At 29.3% G+C, this 19,076-nt stretch overlaps 2 protein-coding genes, 1 long non-coding RNA gene and 1 other non-coding gene across 8 annotated transcripts; 3 read left to right on the plus strand and 1 right to left on the minus strand.

The window, feature by feature from the left end:
- The first annotated feature begins 4,771 nt into the window (after positions 1-4,771).
- Nup58 (nuclear pore complex protein Nup58) lies at positions 4,772-8,391 on the plus strand. Of its 3 annotated transcripts, XM_035870574.2 has the most exons (8): positions 4,772-4,964; positions 5,075-5,391; positions 5,469-5,676; positions 5,757-6,130; positions 6,208-6,432; positions 6,502-6,576; positions 6,901-6,933; positions 7,529-7,669. In XM_035870574.2, exons 1-7 carry the CDS (start codon positions 4,894-4,896, stop codon positions 6,909-6,911), a joined length of 1,281 nt encoding a protein of 426 aa, XP_035726467.1. In that variant the 5' UTR covers positions 4,772-4,893; the 3' UTR covers positions 6,912-6,933; positions 7,529-7,669. The 3 variants fall into 3 exon arrangements, with proteins under 3 accessions (XP_035726467.1, XP_035726465.1, XP_035726466.1); XM_035870572.2 differs by lacking the exon at positions 6,901-6,933 and having other exon boundaries at positions 7,529-8,391; XM_035870573.2 differs by lacking the exons at positions 6,901-6,933; positions 7,529-7,669 and adding an exon at positions 6,704-6,787.
- On the minus strand, positions 7,909-11,099 carry LOC118443483 (protein FAM114A2). 2 transcript variants are annotated; one of them, XM_035870548.2, is made up of 5 exons: positions 9,602-10,872; positions 8,916-9,514; positions 8,531-8,854; positions 8,309-8,386; positions 7,909-8,040 (listed from the first exon to the last, which is right to left on the minus strand). In XM_035870548.2, exons 1-4 carry the CDS (start codon positions 10,614-10,616, stop codon positions 8,312-8,314), a joined length of 2,013 nt encoding a protein of 670 aa, XP_035726441.2. In that variant the 5' UTR covers positions 10,617-10,872; the 3' UTR covers positions 7,909-8,040; positions 8,309-8,311. The 2 variants fall into 2 exon arrangements, with proteins under 2 accessions (XP_035726441.2, XP_035726440.2); XM_035870547.2 differs by lacking the exon at positions 7,909-8,040 and adding an exon at positions 10,937-11,099 and having other exon boundaries at positions 8,247-8,386; positions 9,602-10,729.
- Positions 11,100-11,474: 375 nt separating this feature from the next.
- Positions 11,475-14,381, plus strand: LOC118443498 (uncharacterized). 2 transcript variants are annotated; one of them, XR_014983131.1, is made up of 5 exons: positions 11,475-11,702; positions 11,789-11,882; positions 12,145-12,879; positions 12,973-13,238; positions 13,559-14,381. It is a non-coding gene; the product is annotated as an uncharacterized LOC118443498 (long non-coding RNA). The 2 variants fall into 2 exon arrangements; XR_004838700.2 differs by having other exon boundaries at positions 12,416-12,879.
- Positions 14,382-15,293: 912 nt separating this feature from the next.
- On the plus strand, positions 15,294-15,456 carry LOC118443619 (U1 spliceosomal RNA). Its single transcript, XR_004838751.1, has one exon. It is a non-coding gene; the product is annotated as a U1 spliceosomal RNA (small nuclear RNA).
- Positions 15,457-19,076: the final 3,620 nt, after the last annotated feature.

The following is a 19,076-nucleotide window of genomic DNA, read 5'->3' on the forward strand; positions in this document are numbered from 1 at the left end:
CTTGCTATGCAGAAATTCGCTTAAACTTTTTTTTTACCGCGAACGAGGAATACATTTCAAGATAAAGTATGATGATGATGATGATGATGATGATGATGATGATGATGATGATGATGATGATGATAATAATGAATGCTAATAAGCGATTTGGAAAAATGTCGAACATATTAGAATTATTTCTAATTGCCAAGCCTTTTTCGAGTACCCAGATTATTAGAGTGTATGTAGCGAAAAAAATGATGAGCTCGAATTACAAAAAATAATTTAATAAATAAATGTCTTTGTTGTATACTTCGGTAGAATTCCGGTGCTAAATAAAATTAATTAATTATAGGCTCGTTTACACACGTGTACACTCCAATTGTCATATAAATACATACTATTTTGGCCGATGTTTATAGAGGAAAAAAAAAAAAAAAAAAAAAAAACAAGGAGAAATGTTTTATTTGAATTAATGATCTCAAAGATGTGAATCTAATGGATCCTAAACTGGCCTAACAATTAATGATTATTTAATTATTTATGAATGTGAAAAAAATTCAATGGAATATACCATTCGATATTATAATTGGCCTTAGAGTTGGAGTGTTAATTATATGTAAAAATATAGTTAACAACAACAAAAATTTCTTTTTATTATTTTCTTATTTATTTATTTATTTTTTTTTTCTTTATATACTCATGAAAATCTTTGTTTTTAACACGTGATCTCTCTCTCTAACACCATATATATCGTACGATTTGTTATTAAATTATAAAGAACACTGCAATTCTAATTTCTAAGAAACGTGTGTGATAAAAAGAAGCAAGAAAAAAATGAATAAATTGAGTGCAAAGGTAATAGTAGATAATTAAAGCATATATTATAAGAGTGGCCTAAAAGAGAGCGAATATGAATTTATAAAAATTCAATAATTCGATTATATAGATCTAAATTATAATGAAGAAAATTTTGAAAAAAGTATATGCTTTAATCTACTTTCATAATCACATTGATTCATGTAAAATATATACATAGATATATATATATATATATATATGTATGTATATGTATATGAATTATCAAAAGACATTTAATTATTAACATAATATGAATAAATAATAAACAATATTATAATTGGAGCTAGACGTTTTAAATTAAAAAGTTGAAGTTGCAAAAAAAAAAAAGAAAATCATAGGCTCGTTCCACCGAAGTGTACAGCAGTTTTATTGCATATACACACAAAATATATACATAAGAGCACGCATACACAGACACACATATTACACATAGGGAGGAGCAGAAGTATGAAACTTTAATCCAGTAACAGATAATACGATTTTTAAACAAAGTAACAAAAATACGATAATAGATCTGATTCTTTCGTTTCGCTATTGTAAAAGCTGACCTTTAGTGCCATGAATTAAATCGCGATTGAAGATGATGTTGCTGAGAATAATGAGGAGGAAGAAGAGATTCATAAAAAAAGAAAAAAAAAAAGAAAAAAAAACAAAAGGGGGAGAAAGTAATAAACAAATAAAATGAGAGCGATTTTTAATATTACAATCGCACCCACCAATCTGTCATGGTATAATATTTTCTAATGACGATTTTTCTTTTTCTAACCGAGCGAAAGAAAATGAAGAAAAAATATACTATATATTTTACATATTGCATATAGTATCGAGCGACGATATTGTACGTAGATTCTCGATAATTCATTACAACAACAAAAAAATGAATAATAATAATAATAATAATAATAATATTAATAATAATAATAATAATAATAATAATAATAATAATAATAATAATAATAATAATAGTAACGATCCAACTGACAGAGAAGAAAACTCGACATTGTTCGTTTTTCTCGAAAATATTAAAAAAACAACAAAAAATGAAAAAAAGATAAACATTCTTTGGCAGACGTAATTTATTAAGATTCGTAAATAATATTAAGAGAAAAAAAGAGAGAGGGATAAAAAAAAATAAGAAATATAAAAAAGAGATGGGCGTAAGACAGAAAAATAAAAGAAATTAAATAAATAAATAAATGAATAATTAAAAGAACGCGTGCATTTGCTGGATATAATCCTCGACAAATTATCTTAACGTTCGAACGGATTTAAACGTTTTAGAAAAGAACAAATTCTGTATGTAAATATACGTCGAAGAAAATATAAAAAAAAAAAAAAGAAAAAGAAAAAAGAGCGAAAAAAGAACTAAAAGAAGAAAACAAAAACAAAAAAATTACGAGAAGAAAAAAGAAAAGGTATTTATTCTATTTCGCGAAGCGAAAGAAGGAAACGGGAGGAGATGAAAATTCGATATAAAGAAGCAAAAAAAAAAGTTAATATTTATACAGCTTGCGTTTTCGCACACACGTACATATGTATGCGTACGAATGTTTATTTGTATGCGCTTTAATTAAACCCCGTTATTTTTATTTGCAGTTTTACGACGACGTTCAATAACGTATAAAATGCAGAGAGCACGCAGTGATATATATATTACAGATGTCGATATATATACGCTGTATATATACGTGGTGTATATATATGAAAAATTTATATATATATATATATATCGTCTACATACGACGGTGACGTGCGAATTAAAATTATTTCTATAAATCCCCTTTTTCAAAATTATTTTTAATATGCAGTGATAATTAAGAAAAAAAAAAAACAATACTGCATCGTTATTATTCGTTAATCGAAAGGAAAGTTAGAGATAGATAGTGGGGGGAGGGAAAGAGAAAGAGAGAATGAGAGAGAGAGAGAGAGAGAGAGAGAGAAAGAGAGAGAGAGAGAGAGAGAAAGAGAAGGAAAATAATTTGTTGGAAAAAAATCGAAACTTAAACGTAAAAATATTATAAGCCTATATCGTTGGTATTAATATTAGCACGGCATTGTTGATATCTTTACATCCAATTAAATATTTAGAATAATCGCACGGCATCGCAAAAGTACCTAGGAATAATATATTCTTTAATATATGAGAGAGAAAGAGAGAGAGAGAGAGAGAGAGAGAAAGAGAGAGAGAAATGAACCCCATAAAAAAAGGACACAAGTACATAAAAAAAAAAAAAAAACACAGGACATGCATAAACATATAACATACATTAATATTAATACATACATAAAATTCGCGCACACGCTGTCTCATTGTATTTGTATGATAGAGAGAATAATATTGTCGTATCAATCATATTTCGTGATCACCGGAGCGACTCATTTTACTCTGTAAAAATGTTTTACAGCGTAAACATTATACCGGGTGTCTTCTAAAACTGCGTAAAAGTCTTTCCTGTTTTTTGTTTCTTTCAAACTGAATCGGATTATATGCTTTTATTTCTTGGGGTACGATAAAGGAATGAAAAAAAGAAAAAAATGAAAAAGAATAATGAAAGAGAGAAAGGAAACAGAAAGAGTTATGTGCGAGATGTGTTGAATGAAAGTGATTTATAATGGTTTGTACTGTAGATTGTATAATATAAACAAGTTGGAAACGATTTTATTAGTGGTCAGAGAGCCCGGAATGTTACAATAATGTATAAGTCTAAAAAAAAAAAAAAAAAAAAAAAAAAAAAAGAAAAAAAAAAGTCTATCGGATATAATCTGGCGAAATTCTTTTTGAAAAGAATAAAAAAAAAAGAGGAATAGAAAGAAAGAGAGAGCTCTTTTAGTCTTGTTCAACACACGACTGTGATCATTTTAGAAACGCCCACGTACGAACTCAACGCCACGTACGAAATCGAACCAGCAATCAACTTTGTGATAGTCTACTATGTACCGATCTGGTAAACTTCGTTGAAATAACCCCATTTCCTATAGATAAGCTGTATAATTAATTAGAACTTTGTCACGTACACGCAAGAAAGAAAAAGAAAAAAAAGAAAAAAGGAAAAGAAAAAAAAACATATTTAATACATTTAAAGATGATAATATGAAATTGTGTTGTCCCCTGATTTGTATCACGTAGGCACGTTTAATAATAAATCGAAATATTATCTATATTTTTTTATATTATCGTATATCTCCCTTACGTTTAATCAACTCTTAATGGTATACTATATATATATAAAATTGTGTACATGTATGTACATATATATATATGTATCTAACTGATTATAATTATTATAAATCGTTTTTCTCTTTTTCTAATCATCGTATATAATGTCGAAGAAAGGTAGATAGGGATATTAGATTATTTTAATTACCTCTAATTATGATGAAAACATTAACTTGTAACTGCTTTATAATTTGTTGTATCTAACTGCGTAATAATGGCGTCCAGGACAAACCGCCAAAAGATCTGATGATCGTTCGCTTCTGTAATCGTTGTTACGTTTATTTTACCTTTTTTATACTTCATTGAGACTAGACTTATGCATTTATTTATTATATAGAAATATTATATGGGATAATCTTTTTATACCTTTTACAATCGGGAGAAGAAAAAATTAAAATCATTCACCTGTATGTTTTCCGTACGTATTAAACGACTCAACTGATTCTCGAATTGAAAATAGTTCCTCGATAAAATTGTATTATTGCGCAAAAGAAAAAAGCTGATTGGCTCTTTGCAAAATTTCGCGAATAACAAGTAAAAATATATATAATGATCATATTATTTCGAAATTATTGTAATCGTATTGTTTCCGTATATACAAATAATTTATTATAATTAATCTTTTCTTTAAAATCGTAGATAATATGTATTTAGTATGTAGTAACATTTAAAATTTTATTTCTATGAATTTCCTATAGAGGGCAATACTGTAGACTAATGAAAGTACACATGATTTCAAAGAATTCAAACTACTCGAAGTGACAAAGTGTTTTGTATTATAGATTTATAAGAAAGATTAATTATTTATACATTATATGTAAGTTTAATATTTTAAAATGTCTTCGTTTACATTTGGAACGCCTACTATAACATCGAGCAGTTCAGGTTTTGGATTAGGAACTCAGAGGTATATGATTTAACTAACCTCTTAATATTATAACCTTTTACATTCTTATGTATTATCGTATAAATTAATGATATTACGATTTATATCGGTGATGATGTTGGCTTAAATAGCACGTCCTTTACTTCAACGACTCCAGCAACTGGGTTAACATTTGGAGCATCAACTCCAGCTACTACTACTGGCCTAAACTTTGGTTTTGGGGCAACACCAGCAACTTCTGCACCTAGTCAACCAGCTACCACTTTGTTAGGAACTGGAACAGCCACAACAACGGCAGCATCTAATCTATTTTCAACTCCAACCACTTCTGCCCCTTTATTTACAGGGCGTAATTTTGGAACACCTGCTCAAAATACAACATTAAAGGGACCTTTAAATACTACACCTGCAACGGGAGGTTTAATGTTTGGGAATCCTACCAGTACACGTAATATTGCATAATAAATTAGGGCATAATAATTAAACAAAAAATAACCGTACTTTATTGGCAAATAATATTTACAGCATCCTTATTTGGTTCTATTAGTAGTGGTGGTTTAGCTGGTACAAAATTAACAACCACTACGACTACAACCTCGACCACAAGTAGAGGATTAGGTGGATTAGATGTTTCTGTTAATAATAAAGGTCTTTCCCAAGGAAGCAATAGTCCAACAGCTGCAAAGGAAAATTTATTACCAAATGAACTGATGCAAACCATAGATAAATTCAAGTAATTAGAAATGAATTATCTGATTGATTATATTACTATAGGGAAATGTATATAACCTTAAATTTTTCTATTTTAATCAGAGAATTTGTAAAAACTCAGAAGGTTTTATCTTCTGATATAGCAAGGGGTTCTGCAAGACCATTAAACCGTTGTGCAGAGGATACTGCATCATTAATGGAAATTTTAACTACATTAGCAGGATCCGTTCAACGAGATCGTGCTTTTGCCGATAAGTTAAAACAAGATACGGCAAAGGCATTACAAAATGCGGAAATAGCTCAGAGAACAAACGACACACCACCTGGCTTGCAATATGAAAATAATGCTCCTCTTTTATTTTTCATGGAATTAACTGAAAATTTTGAACATGACTTAATGTTATTTAGATCTCAAATTGAAACAACAGAAAAACATATTCAAACTATGATGACACCAAAGACCTTAACTCCGCAAGGTATAATAATATTTATTAATAGTCTAAAAGTAACATTGTTTATAATACAACATAAAAATCATACAATTACTTTGTAGAATTAACTATGGCTATGAGTAAACTTCATGAGTCTTTAGTTGCTGTTGCTGGAAAATTACAAGGTGTACATTCAAAAGTACAACAACAAAAGGAACAATATTTAAATTTTAGAAAATATGTGTTAAAAGATAATACAAATGTTTTTGATGATGTTAAAACAAATGAAAAGTCATTGCGAAATACTATAGGAAGAATTACTAGTGGGCCAACACCTTTTAGTCCAGGTTAGAATGTTATTTTTATAATAAGAAATACGTATTATATTAGAAATTTTAATGATTTAATTTTGATAGGCAATAGAAGTTTCCTATCTTCAACAGCATTGAATTCTACTCAAGCAACCAGTTATGACGCGCGAAATCCTCTAGGTAACTAATTAAATGATTGATTTATAATATATTGCAATACTAATTTAATTTCACGCTAAAGACAAACTCCCAAGACAACGTGTGTTCTCGTTGTTACAACTTTCCCATAAACATGTCCTACCTTCAGGTCTTGCGTGGATCTAGTGTAAGGTAGAAATTACTAACATTTAACGTCCTTATTAAGTACTGTAGAAGTAATGTATAAAAGACATGAATCTGCTCTGTGATTTGTCTTCTTTATATATGATACATATATATATATATATTTTTTTTTTGTTTGTTTCTACATATTTTTATTATTTGATTTTAATTTTGCGTTTGCAGGGGAAAAGTAGAGGCTGTATTTTAGTTATTGAGGTATTGAATTTTACTTTCTTTTTTGTGTTATAAACTATGGGAAAAATTATGGAGCTTTTCTATTTAATATTTTGGGAGCAAACTTGTGTTTGTCAAATATAAAATATTATATTTGGGTATATATATATATTAACTAAGTGAAAGAAATGAAAAGTTTTGTCTTTTGCTTCTTAAGGAATGGCTGTGTATTTTATGTATGCTTTGAGTGCTCCTGCTTTATCATCGAAGTTGATATAATAATACTTGCATTATTCAAGAAGTGGTGGTAAAATTTGTATGTAAAGATAATATTTCTGCTAGTATCTTTTAGCTAGCAGAATCTTTAGCGTAAGTGCAACTATGGGTAAGATGTAGTTTATGTCATTCAGGAATTATTCAAGTCTAGGAAAAAATTGTAGTAGTTACATTAGCAATTTTTGCTGATTATTTCTATTACATATCAATTATGGATTAAAGCTGCAGATAATGTGTAACACTCATTAATGATTCTATGAATTCATGGAAAACATCCGTCAGCTTCAACTAATGTACGTGCATTTAAGTTTACCATGATCTTTCAATGAATTCATTTTCATTAGTAATTATGTTGTTGCAGTTTGGGGTAGTACAACACCAGTCCCTTCTGCTATAAATACAACCATAGATTCGTCTGTCAAACCACCAACAGCAAGCTTGAACTTCAACGCGCCGACAAATCTTACTGCACCTTTGTCAACAATTGAATCAAATTCGAGTTTCCAACTACAGAAACCACCGATCGGAAATAAAAGAGGGAAACATTAATTTTATTTTTTTATTTTTTCTTTTTTATTTTCATAATTCATAAAAATATTAAATATAAGATAAATTTTCAGATATCTTTTTCATTATTGGAATATGAGTTTCATACATGATTATCTTTGTTAATAATGAATACAAAGTGCATAAGAAGATCTAAAAAATAATATACATATTTATAAACCATCACCTTAATGCTGATATATCAAATAATTGAAATAGATATTTTATATAAATTCTCATTATATTATATTTACAATTAAAAATCAATGCTTATATACGAATCTGCATTGATTTATTTAAACAAATCATTATCACAAGATAATCATCCTGAAAATGAAAATATTTTTATTGCTTTTTAATATAATATATAATTACTACTTATTAATCATTAATAGGTTAAACACAATACAATTTATAAAGTTAGAAAATTAGATAATGAAAAAAAAAAAAGATCAAATTTAGAATTCACCAATGAATTCATAATTTTGATCCATGTTATTTGATAAAATCATTACATTAATTTATTGATTCTTTGTGTACTTTATAGTTCTCTTTTATTACATACTTTTTATTTAGTAACAAATACTGCATTTACCATTTAAAGAGCACCAACTTGTAAAATTGGAATTAGCAATTTAAAAGCATCTTGAATGTACGAACTTGCATTCTCAGCCTGAACGAATAAAAAATAAATATTAATAATGATAATATAAAATGAAGTATTTTATAATAAATAAGTGAATAAATAAATAAATAAATATATAAATAAATATATATATATATATATATGTATACATATATACATATACACACTTACTTCAAAAAAGACTGTTGTTATATTAGCATTAATATCGTCTGCACTGTTAGACATTTTAATAAATTCTTTTAATACGTCGGAGAAATGTGTAGCTAATAAACTAATTTCATCTGTTAAGATATGTGTTAGACGAACAAGTGCTTCTGCTTCACTTGCGGTACTACGTCTTTCTTTAATTAAAAGTAATTCTGCAGTTTTATGAAACCTTTCCATACTAACTGCTGTAAACTTTGCTATAGTAGAAATAGCACACTGAAAGATCTCCAGATTTGTATGAGACATGGGAGAGGTAACAAATGAACTAGATCTAACTTCTTTCCAAATCTACAAAAGATATTCTTACTAAGTACATAACAATTTTTATATTATAATAATATATACTTACATCTTCGAGTTTTTCATATGTAATAATAATTTCTAATTCTTGGCAAGCATCGGCCAAACGACTTTTGAGATCTCTTTTATTTTCTGATTTATTTTCTTCATCATCCAAGTCACATAATTCTTTAACTTCTTCTAATGTTTCTTGCAGAGAAATCAAATCTTCTGCATCAAGATTTATCAGACATCCTTGAATCTTTATATTGCACTGCTTTGACAACATTTCTAATGCTTCTAGATGAACCAGGCCTTGATAATCATCAAACAAAGATTCAAAATGAATCTTCCTTGCCAATTGTTTCTCTTCGATCGTTTTTTCTTCAGATTCAGCTTTATCTTTTGCTTCTCTAAGTATTTGAGATAAATTTGGCTTGTTTTCTTCTGGCATAAAAAATGCTCTCTTTTTTTTTAAACCAGGATCACCTTCTTGCAAAACTTCCATGGTCTTTTTACCTATCGCTTCTAAAGTATCCAAACCACCGCTCATAACTTTGCTACCAGTTGATTCAACTAGTTTTGTAATGGATGAAACTCCAAGTAGAAAACTACTTAAACCAAAAGATCCTTGCGATAAACTAGATACATTTTCTGTAAGCTCTTTTTCTATAAACACAAATATACATTAGAAATTTATTAACTTATAATATAATACGTGTGATATAAAAGTAATGTAATAATAATATATAGTACCAGGAATTATAACTTCTTCTTCCTGTGTAGTATCTTGTATCATTTGTAACTGTGAGTTATCCGGTAAATTTATTGTCTCTTCCAAAAGCGATAATCCTTGACTAACATGAGTTGTCAAAGTAGATACTCCAGCAGTAGCGGTGTTAATCAAGGAACTTACGCCCCAACTACCCCAATTGGCCCACAAAGAATTTTCAGTATCTTTATCGTCTATGGATAATCTATCTAATACTGGTTGTATTTTTTGTTCCGTTAGATCTTCATCTAATTCTATATTATTACCAATTTTTTCCCATCCTTGAGGTTTGAATATCTCTTTAAATTTTTTATTTGATTTCAATTCTTCAGGCATATCAACTTCTGAAAGATCTGCATTAGAAGATATATCAGGGACAACATCTATCTCCATTGTAGATTCTTTAGAGATTACATTCTTCGTAGATATATTTTCTTTTACATTATCAATCGTATTAGATGTAATATCAGACTCTTTTTCTATCTTTGTTCCTAGCTTTCGAGCACCAAGTTTTCTAGAACCATCACTTGATTTTTTAGGTCTAATCAATCTTTCCTCTTTAGTACCAATGGCTGTTATACTTTTAGAAATAACTTCTGTAGAATTTTCTTGATTCATAGTAGAAGTTTGTAATGTATTGTCTTTGACTATTGTCGTTTCTGTTGCTGTATCTGTCGAGGGAACAATTTCTTGAATTTTTTCAGTAGATACTTTACTTTCTTCATCGTTACACTCTTTAGTAGATATATCCTTTAAGGTAATAAGCTTTTCCTCATCGCTAGCAACTTCTCCTCGAAAGGAACGGAATCTAGGCTTCTCATAAATTAATATATTTTTTCTTGGTAACTGTGGAATGCATTCGGTATCGTCGTCCGATTCAGAATCAACGACCGATTGCATACCAGACCATCTCGTATCTTCTACATTAGTTTTCGAAGTTACATTATGAGCCAATTCCTCGTCAGCACTCTCAAAATCATCACTTTCTGACGTTGCCATATTAATTTTTCATCGAGACATTTACTATTTATTTTTCATATATCCTCTTAATTTGATCTGTCGTTAGATATCACATATCCGTCACAGCAGAGACACACACACGTGCACGTATACTGAAATGCAATATTTAAGTTTTTAATTGATCACGTGGACGAATGAAAATTTTCATAAATATCTATATAGAGGATCATAAAACGCGAAATAACGTCTTCGTGGCAGTAACAAGTTCATTAAATTCAACTGCGCATGCGAGAAGCAAATTATTCAAGCTCCATTAGAGCCAATGAGAAAAATAGTTCGTTCATTTAACATATTCTTACCTATTTCATATTTTGTTAGCTTCGTTAATTGTTCTTTAACATATTAATTAGTATATTTATTTATAAATAGTATATAAAAAGTAGAAAATAATTGGTTTTTCTTTTTTGTTCTTTTTTCTTTTTTTTTTCTCCCCAAAATTGTACAATTAAATATTTTTCGTATCGTATAAAGTTAATATTAAGGTTAGTCTTCAATCAGCCAATCAACAACGTCTTCCTCGCGCATTAATACCAATTATATACTTTCTCGAACTATTTTCACTTTGATGATTTATATTATAAGAAAAAGAAAATTTATCACAATAAACTTTTATACAATCTCGTAATTATCCTTATTATTAACAATAGCAAAGAAATATTACATGTATTATTACTTTTGATATTAATTATCGTCGAAAATGATTCATTATAGAAAAGTATTAATGAAACGTTGGTATTACATCGTTGGGCGCATGCGTGCGTGCTCGTCTTTTGTTTCGGCTTCCCGCCGTACGTTGTTGCCGTGCAATTCATCAAGCGGGACAATGTACTCGACAAGTTTAACAAATTTGCAAATGATTATCTCATTTTTGTATTGTTTTCTCTTTTCGGAATTATAAATATGATTTAACTATTGTCAAAGACGGTGATTTATCTGTATTCATATGTTATATTTTAATTTACGTGTAATCCAATGATCATCATTGTGACTGTTTCGTTCTTTAGAATCTAATTCGAGAAATTTTCTATTCAACGTTTAAAAAATGTTCGAAAACAAAAAAAGAATGTACGTTAAACTTATTCTCTTTTATTTGAATGTAAAATCAAATCGAAAATAGGATATTTTTGTAATTACATTTATTTCTTTTATAGAAAAAAATTTGCCACTTGAAATCAGGGATGGCGATAGCAGATTCGAGGCCCTACGATCAAATATATCTTTTACATCGAAAATTTTTAATCAAAGGTAAATTATTTTCTTTTATTATTTATCTTATATTAATTGATCTATCGCGCATTTTAATAATTATCGTTGGATACATCATAAGTATATAGTGGAATTAATCGATTTTACACTTTATTATATTCCACGTAAATTGAATTTCTTATATTCAGACATACAACGATCGATAATCAATTAAAAAGAAACATTCGGATATAATTAGTAAGAAATTTGCATTCGATTGTTATGGTTCCATTAATTTCGCAAATATTATTATTTTGATTAGAGTTAGACCGAAGATAAGATAATATAACGAAAGACCCCAATGAGGAACGAGATGGCGTAGATAGAAATGAATGCAGTTTTAAACGGAAACCATTGGACCATGTCAATATCGTTATAGACTAACTGTGAAACCTCTTGGGACAGTTAGAATAGAGTAAATTAATTGCCGTCGTCGTTGTTGTTGTATGCGTCGTCGTCATCGTCATCCTCGTCGTTTGCGTCCTCGGTGCCAGAATGTCTTCAATCTTTGAAATGCTTCTGTGTGTTAGCAGTATGGAAGAGGTACATTACAAACACTGCTTGTTCTGACAGAAGCAAGATTAATCAACGATACCAACGATCCGGTTGTTCCGAGTTGAGCAAGAATTCAATTCGACTCGTCTCGTCTTTGTCACTGTCTCTTTCTCTTTCTCTTTCTCCCTCTCTTTCTCTTTCTCCCTCTCTTTCTCTTTCTCCCTCTCTTTCTCTTTCTCCCTCTCTTTCTCTTTCTCTTTCTCCCTCTCTTTCTCTTTCTCTTCCTCTTCTTCTTCCTCAACCTCTACTCACTCACTTTCTCTCTCTCTTTCTCGTTTACACCTCGCATTCACACGCAAGGGAGATAACTCTTCCCACCAACCTTCTATTTTCTCCTCGACGAATCCTTTACGAGCTACCGACGAATTTACTCAGAACTATTCAACAATGGCACGCAAAATTCAAATTGCTTTGGAGCAATTTGTTCGGAGTAAATACATGAGTATGATTTTGAAATAATATGAATAAATTATATTAATATATTATTATGAACAGACAGGAATTTTTGATATATATATATATTTTTTTTTTTTAGTTGAACGAGTAAGAAGGGAATTCGTGAATAAGAATATTCAGAAAATAATGGTGAACAAAGAATGCGTTAGCTTAACGATGTGGCTTTAGTAGACGAATCTCTGGTTAAATATATGAATAAGGGAGAGAGATTAGTTTCATGAAATATCGTATGTAATTTCGACTAGGAAGATGTCCTTGGTAAGCCTGCCACTTCGTGTTACAACTTAATGAGACCTCTCCAAAGGAAGCATCTGTCCTTTTCATTTCGCGACAATGTATATATATGTACGTATAATCTTTTCCATCGTTTCTCCGTTAACAGTGAGCAATACTTTGAAATTATTTCCTCTTTATTACTCGTGAGAAAACATTAAAGTTTTCATCCAAGGAACATTAACTTTTTTCATTTTTACTTATTAGAAATTTTTGGAAACAATTTTCGCTTGGAAATTATTGTATAAAATTATTTCAATTAAATAATTCATAACTTTACTTTTATTTTTGTTGTTGTAACAGATATACGAAAGAGTTTCAAAGTTTTATTGTATATTTGAAATGAAATTTTGGAAGTAAAATCGCGTGATATTAATAAAATTAACTTTTAGGAATATACATATCTATATACATAAACGATGCCATTACGAGGATGAGAAGAAAGTAGAGAATAACGAGCAACTTTTTCCACCATACATATAACGTCAGGAAATTACTATAGTATTATTATTATGATTTTGAAAGCATGTAGAAAATTTATGAAACTATTTCATACGATAGGCGAGTATCAAAGGACAAATGAATTTTCTCGTAACTCTTTAATCGACATTTTGATTATCGATTCCCGCGTTATCTCTCTTAATGATCGTTAGTCAACGTATACGTACATATATACGTTGATCGATCGAAGTAACGAAGCATGGCATTTAGAGTTCGTTAAAATTTAACGATTCCAATGTGTGGAATGATAGGGAACTTTCATAAGTCATTTTTCATAGCTCGTTTTACTTTATGTTGACGAGGACATTTTGCCTAGCTATAATAAACGCTGTAATAAATAATACTTTTGATTATTTTATAATTATTCAAATAATCTATAAGTACACGGAATATACTAAATTATCATTTTAATAATAGTACAATCTAATATTACATTCGCGTAATATTAGATATCTTGTAACACGTATTACATATAAATTAATTTTAATATAATTTATCCTATTTGATGAGTAATGATTATTAATTGTTTCATAAATAAAACTATAGAAAAAATTGCAAAATGAAACAAATTACTCTTGAACAATGAGAAATTAGAATTGCGAAATAACAGTATGACGGGGTAGAGGAGTAAGGGAAAAGTAAGATTATATCGTTTGTGATTATGAAGTACTCTGAAACTTTTGCAATATCTGCCTTACAAACCAGCTTCTTAGAATATTGTCCTATGTTAGTTTGTAACTTTTTCTTTCTTTCTTCCTTTCTTTCTTTTTTCCTTTACTTTTCCTTTTTCTTTTTCCTTTTTAATAACTTCTTCTTTTCTACTACATATACTTATAAATATATATATATATATGTATACATAAGATAAAAAAAGTATATATATACACATTTTTCACTGAGTATACACATTTATATCAAATATATCAAGGAAATATTGCTCTAAACTCCCATGACATTGCACATTTTCATTGTCTACTAGATGATAATTGGACGTATACTCATGGGAATAACATTTATTTATTCGGCAAAAAGAAATTAACTCGTATAATTATCAATGGACATTACTACGCTTGGCTCTCTTTCTCTCTCTTTCTTTTTCTTTCTTTTTTGTGTTCTCTTTCTCCAAATATTATTAAAAATGTAACACTTGGAACATACTTAATCTGATGAAACGTTACGCCTATTATGTTCATATATAATTATTTCATATGTAATTTAATTTCTTTAGATGTACATACGTACACATACATATGAACACATAGATATAGCATTATATATATAATAATGAAAAACATCGTTGGCAATTTTTGTTTTAATATTCTAATGTACTTTATTGTTTAATTAAATAATCTAATAATAATAATAATAATAATAATAGTCACTTCATAAAGGATTCTATAACTATGTTACATCACATATGTATGATGTACATATATATATGTATATATATATATATATATATATATATATATATATATATATATATACGTATATATATCACTTGCTCGTATACGTTAGTTGTTAGTACTAGAAACCGTCGCTAGTTTACGCATAGGGGTTTGATGTTTCCCGCTTGCGATACGGCACTGTTACGATTTTATCTATGTTGCAGGGACGGCGAAAAGCATACTTACCTGGCGCAGAGGTTACCGTGATCACAAAGGCGGTTCCTCCAGGGTGAGGCTCTTCCATTGCACTTCGGTTGAGCTGACCCTTGCGAATATCCCTAATGCGGATATCTCGGGCGTAAAATTTTTGATAGTTGGGACTGCGTTCGCGCTATCCCAAATAAATTTATTTTCAAAAATTAATTTCTTATCACGACAATATATTAATATATATATATATTAAACAATGTTGAAAGGGAAGAAAACGAAAATAATATTGGACTTTTTATAATTAATTTGCCATTTTAGTCCTTTTATTTTATTTTTATGTAAATTTTAAGAGAAGACTTAAAAAGATCTCTCTCTGATTTTCCATTCATCATATTTTATATCCTTTCTTGTTTAAAGGACAAATAATTATATTATAATAATATTTCTCTATTTTGATGCGTTTTAAGAAAATGGAAATAAATAAACTAATTGATAATAATTTTATCCTTATGAAATTTTTCAAACGGGACCTTATTTACCGCTTTTTATCGAGAAAGGGAAATGATCGATTCTGATTAGTGGATTTATTTACATATTACGCTTTTACGTATTTACATTTCTTATGTCTTCCTAATAGAGAAGTAATGACATTTTCTATTCAATGGTTCCTAAAAGTGTGTTTTCTATGATATATTATTCGTGAATCGTGACAACGGTACTGAAAAAGAAATAACAATGAAAATAAAAGTGGTGATTGTATATTGTTTTTTCTTTCTTCTTTTTTTCATACTTTTTGGCATTATTTATTTATAGATCTTCCTTTTCTCTTCTGATTAATTGATTCTAATATATTTATGATGTATTTCGATGATTCGTATAATCTTATATCGTATTTATAAAAATTTTTTATTTTCGATTATTAGATCGAGAAATTATATTTATTCCAGACGACATTAATCAAGATGACGTAATGTACGTGCAGGATGAGAATCTTTTTACCACCGAAGTCAGTTATCAACTAGTGACAGAATATACATCGTTCTTCTTTTAATTACAGGTAATAAGAATTTATTTTTTAAGATATATTTTCTTTCGATATATCAATCGATTCTTAAAAGTGTGTTTTTTATGGTGTATTATTCGTAAATCGTGACAACTGAACTGAAAATGAAATATTAATGAAAATAAAAGTGGTGATCGTATATATAGCGTCTTTTCTTTCTTTCGTATTTTTTGGCATTATTTCTCTACGTATCTTACTTTTCTCTTCTAATTATTTGATTCTAGTATATTTGTAATGTATTCCGACGATTCGTATAATTTTATATCGTATTTATAAAAATTTTATATTATCGATTATTAGATCGAAACATATCGTATTAATGGACTAGCAACGTATCTGCGCATGCGCGGCGCGAATTGTTTAATCGCCTTGCCGGTGTATATGACGCCATTTTGTGTTCGGTGATCATTAGTTAGACAGGGAAGCCGTATCGTCCTCATTAATTTCAGGTAATTAGTATATTTTTTCTAACGTACATCCTCTTCCTATATATCAATCGATTGCGAAAAACACGATTTTCATGGGTGAATGTTCGCAAGTCGGGGCATTGTCGCGTTTAAAAGATATTCGCGAAAATAAAATATGCGTCTTGGCGTCCTTTTGGAAGCTATTGCGTCATACCTTTTTTTCGAATTTTTTACTCTTATTTTTACGATATCGATATTTCTCTCGTTTTTTAATGATGCTTTTAATAATAATTTATCATTAATTAATCATCATTAATCGTATTTCGCGTTATATTCGATTTTTGTATTTATATATATATATATATAATATGTATATATATATATATCATCGCATATTCATATATGTATATATGTACGTGCATGCTTGGATATCCCCTTACTTATATATGTATATATGTACACACACACAATGTATTTTTTTTCTTACCAATCGATCTTGTATTGTCCAGGTTTCCAAGAATTCTATGGACTGAAACAGACGGAATATTTTGGCTTTTCTTTTTCTACACACACTTTCTCGTCGTCCTGTGTTAGGTAAGTCTCTTTTTCTTTTTAAAAACAAAACGAGAGTGAGTGAGAGAGAGAGAGAGAGAGAGAAAGAGAGAGAGAGAGAGAGAGAGAGAAAGAGAGAGAGAGAGAGAGAGAGCATGCTTTCGGTAAAGTACACAATCGTAGATCTGCGAATTTCCAAGAAAGTCTCCGATCGAGCGCGTGACGAAAACAGTCGAACGTTCGAGCTCGTCCAAGGACAATAGTACAAGCATTAGTCTTATAGAATCTTTCGGTATGTACGTTCGTACGTAATTAAGAGAACGTCGATTAAAATTTTCCTCCTTAAATTTATTTTATTCCAGAATAGTTTTATTTCTATTTATTTGATGTCATAGGAAATTTTATTATAGCACAACAAACTATAGAAATTTATATACTTTATAATTTAGTCTATTGGTCCACTTATTATTTTATTTGAAATGTATTTTAGGATACAAGCGTGTCTCACCATCGGCTATGTATTTTGATACATCTTTAAAGACTTTATTTAACTTTGAATAATTTTATTTCAAACATTAATTACATGTCATTAATTTAATAATAATTTTTAAATATTATACTTTTTAATTTGCAAAATCAAAAATGATTCACAGGACATGTGCTTTGTAAATGTTGTGTTTTATATATATTTATATATATATATATGTATATAAAGTTTATCATTTCGTATGTTTCAGCTTTTTGGATTTTAGAAATAATTTGTGATCGTGTGCAAAGCGGTCTTAGAGTCAGTGTTTGCTCGTACCAGTTTTAATTTACTTTTTTATACTTAAATAAGCTGATCAAATATAGTTAGATTCAATAGAAATTCGCGAATTAGAGTCATACTTGGATTAAATCATCATCATTCTTCATTATCTTGGGGAGCAGGATGCTCATCGTACAAAGGACTGACAAGGGCTTCGGTAAATTTCTTTTTTATTTCTCCATAAATTTACCAATTTTTTAATATAACAATGATACTAATAATGTGTTTTTTGTTTCTTTTTCAGCTGAAATGAAAGAAGAATCATCCTTTTCATAATCACGGGGCAGGATGCTCATCGTGCAAGGCTCAATGAAGACTTTAAGTAAGAAAAGTTTTTTAATTAAACAATTCTTCAATAATTTAAATGATTTTTTTATTACAACAATGATACTAATAATTTTGTTTTTGTTATTTTCAGAACGTCATTGCGATCGTGCGCGAAGCAATGGATAAATCGAGTGTTGTATCGCTAAAATAAAAAGCAAAAAGTCGCGAAGTAGAAGCAGTGTGTTTGTTCGTTCGTGTTTCGCGATTTAAACTTGTGTGTGTTTTTGCTTCGACTGCGTGCAATGCAGTCATTAGAATCAGTGTTTGTTCTCGAAGTTTTTTCACAGTCGCACATGATTGTATTTATAAAAGACAGTAGAATTTCGTGCATTAACTTCAGTGAACGTTCGTTAAAAAATAACTGTCGCGTATTAGAATCAGTGCATCATTGAAGAGGATCTCGACCAACTTCGATGTCGACTTACTACCTCATTTTCAACCAACTACAAATCATCCACCCTCAATTTCGACCTAAATCGCGGACGAGTGTTTTGGAGCCATCGCAGAACTTCTTAAGTAGTAAGTGAACAAATTTTAAGTTCCTCCAGTGCTCAATCATGCCGAGGACGAATGGTCCGAATCGGCACGAGTTACTGGTTGTAATTTTTTTTAGATGAATTATTAACGAGCATGACCGAGAGTAATTCCCTTTTT

The sequence above is a fragment of the Vespa mandarinia genome, chromosome 17, assembly GCF_050613455.1.
Source record: "Vespa mandarinia isolate Hongniang chromosome 17, ASM5061345v1, whole genome shotgun sequence".
Lineage (NCBI taxonomy): Eukaryota > Metazoa > Arthropoda > Insecta > Hymenoptera > Vespidae > Vespa > Vespa mandarinia.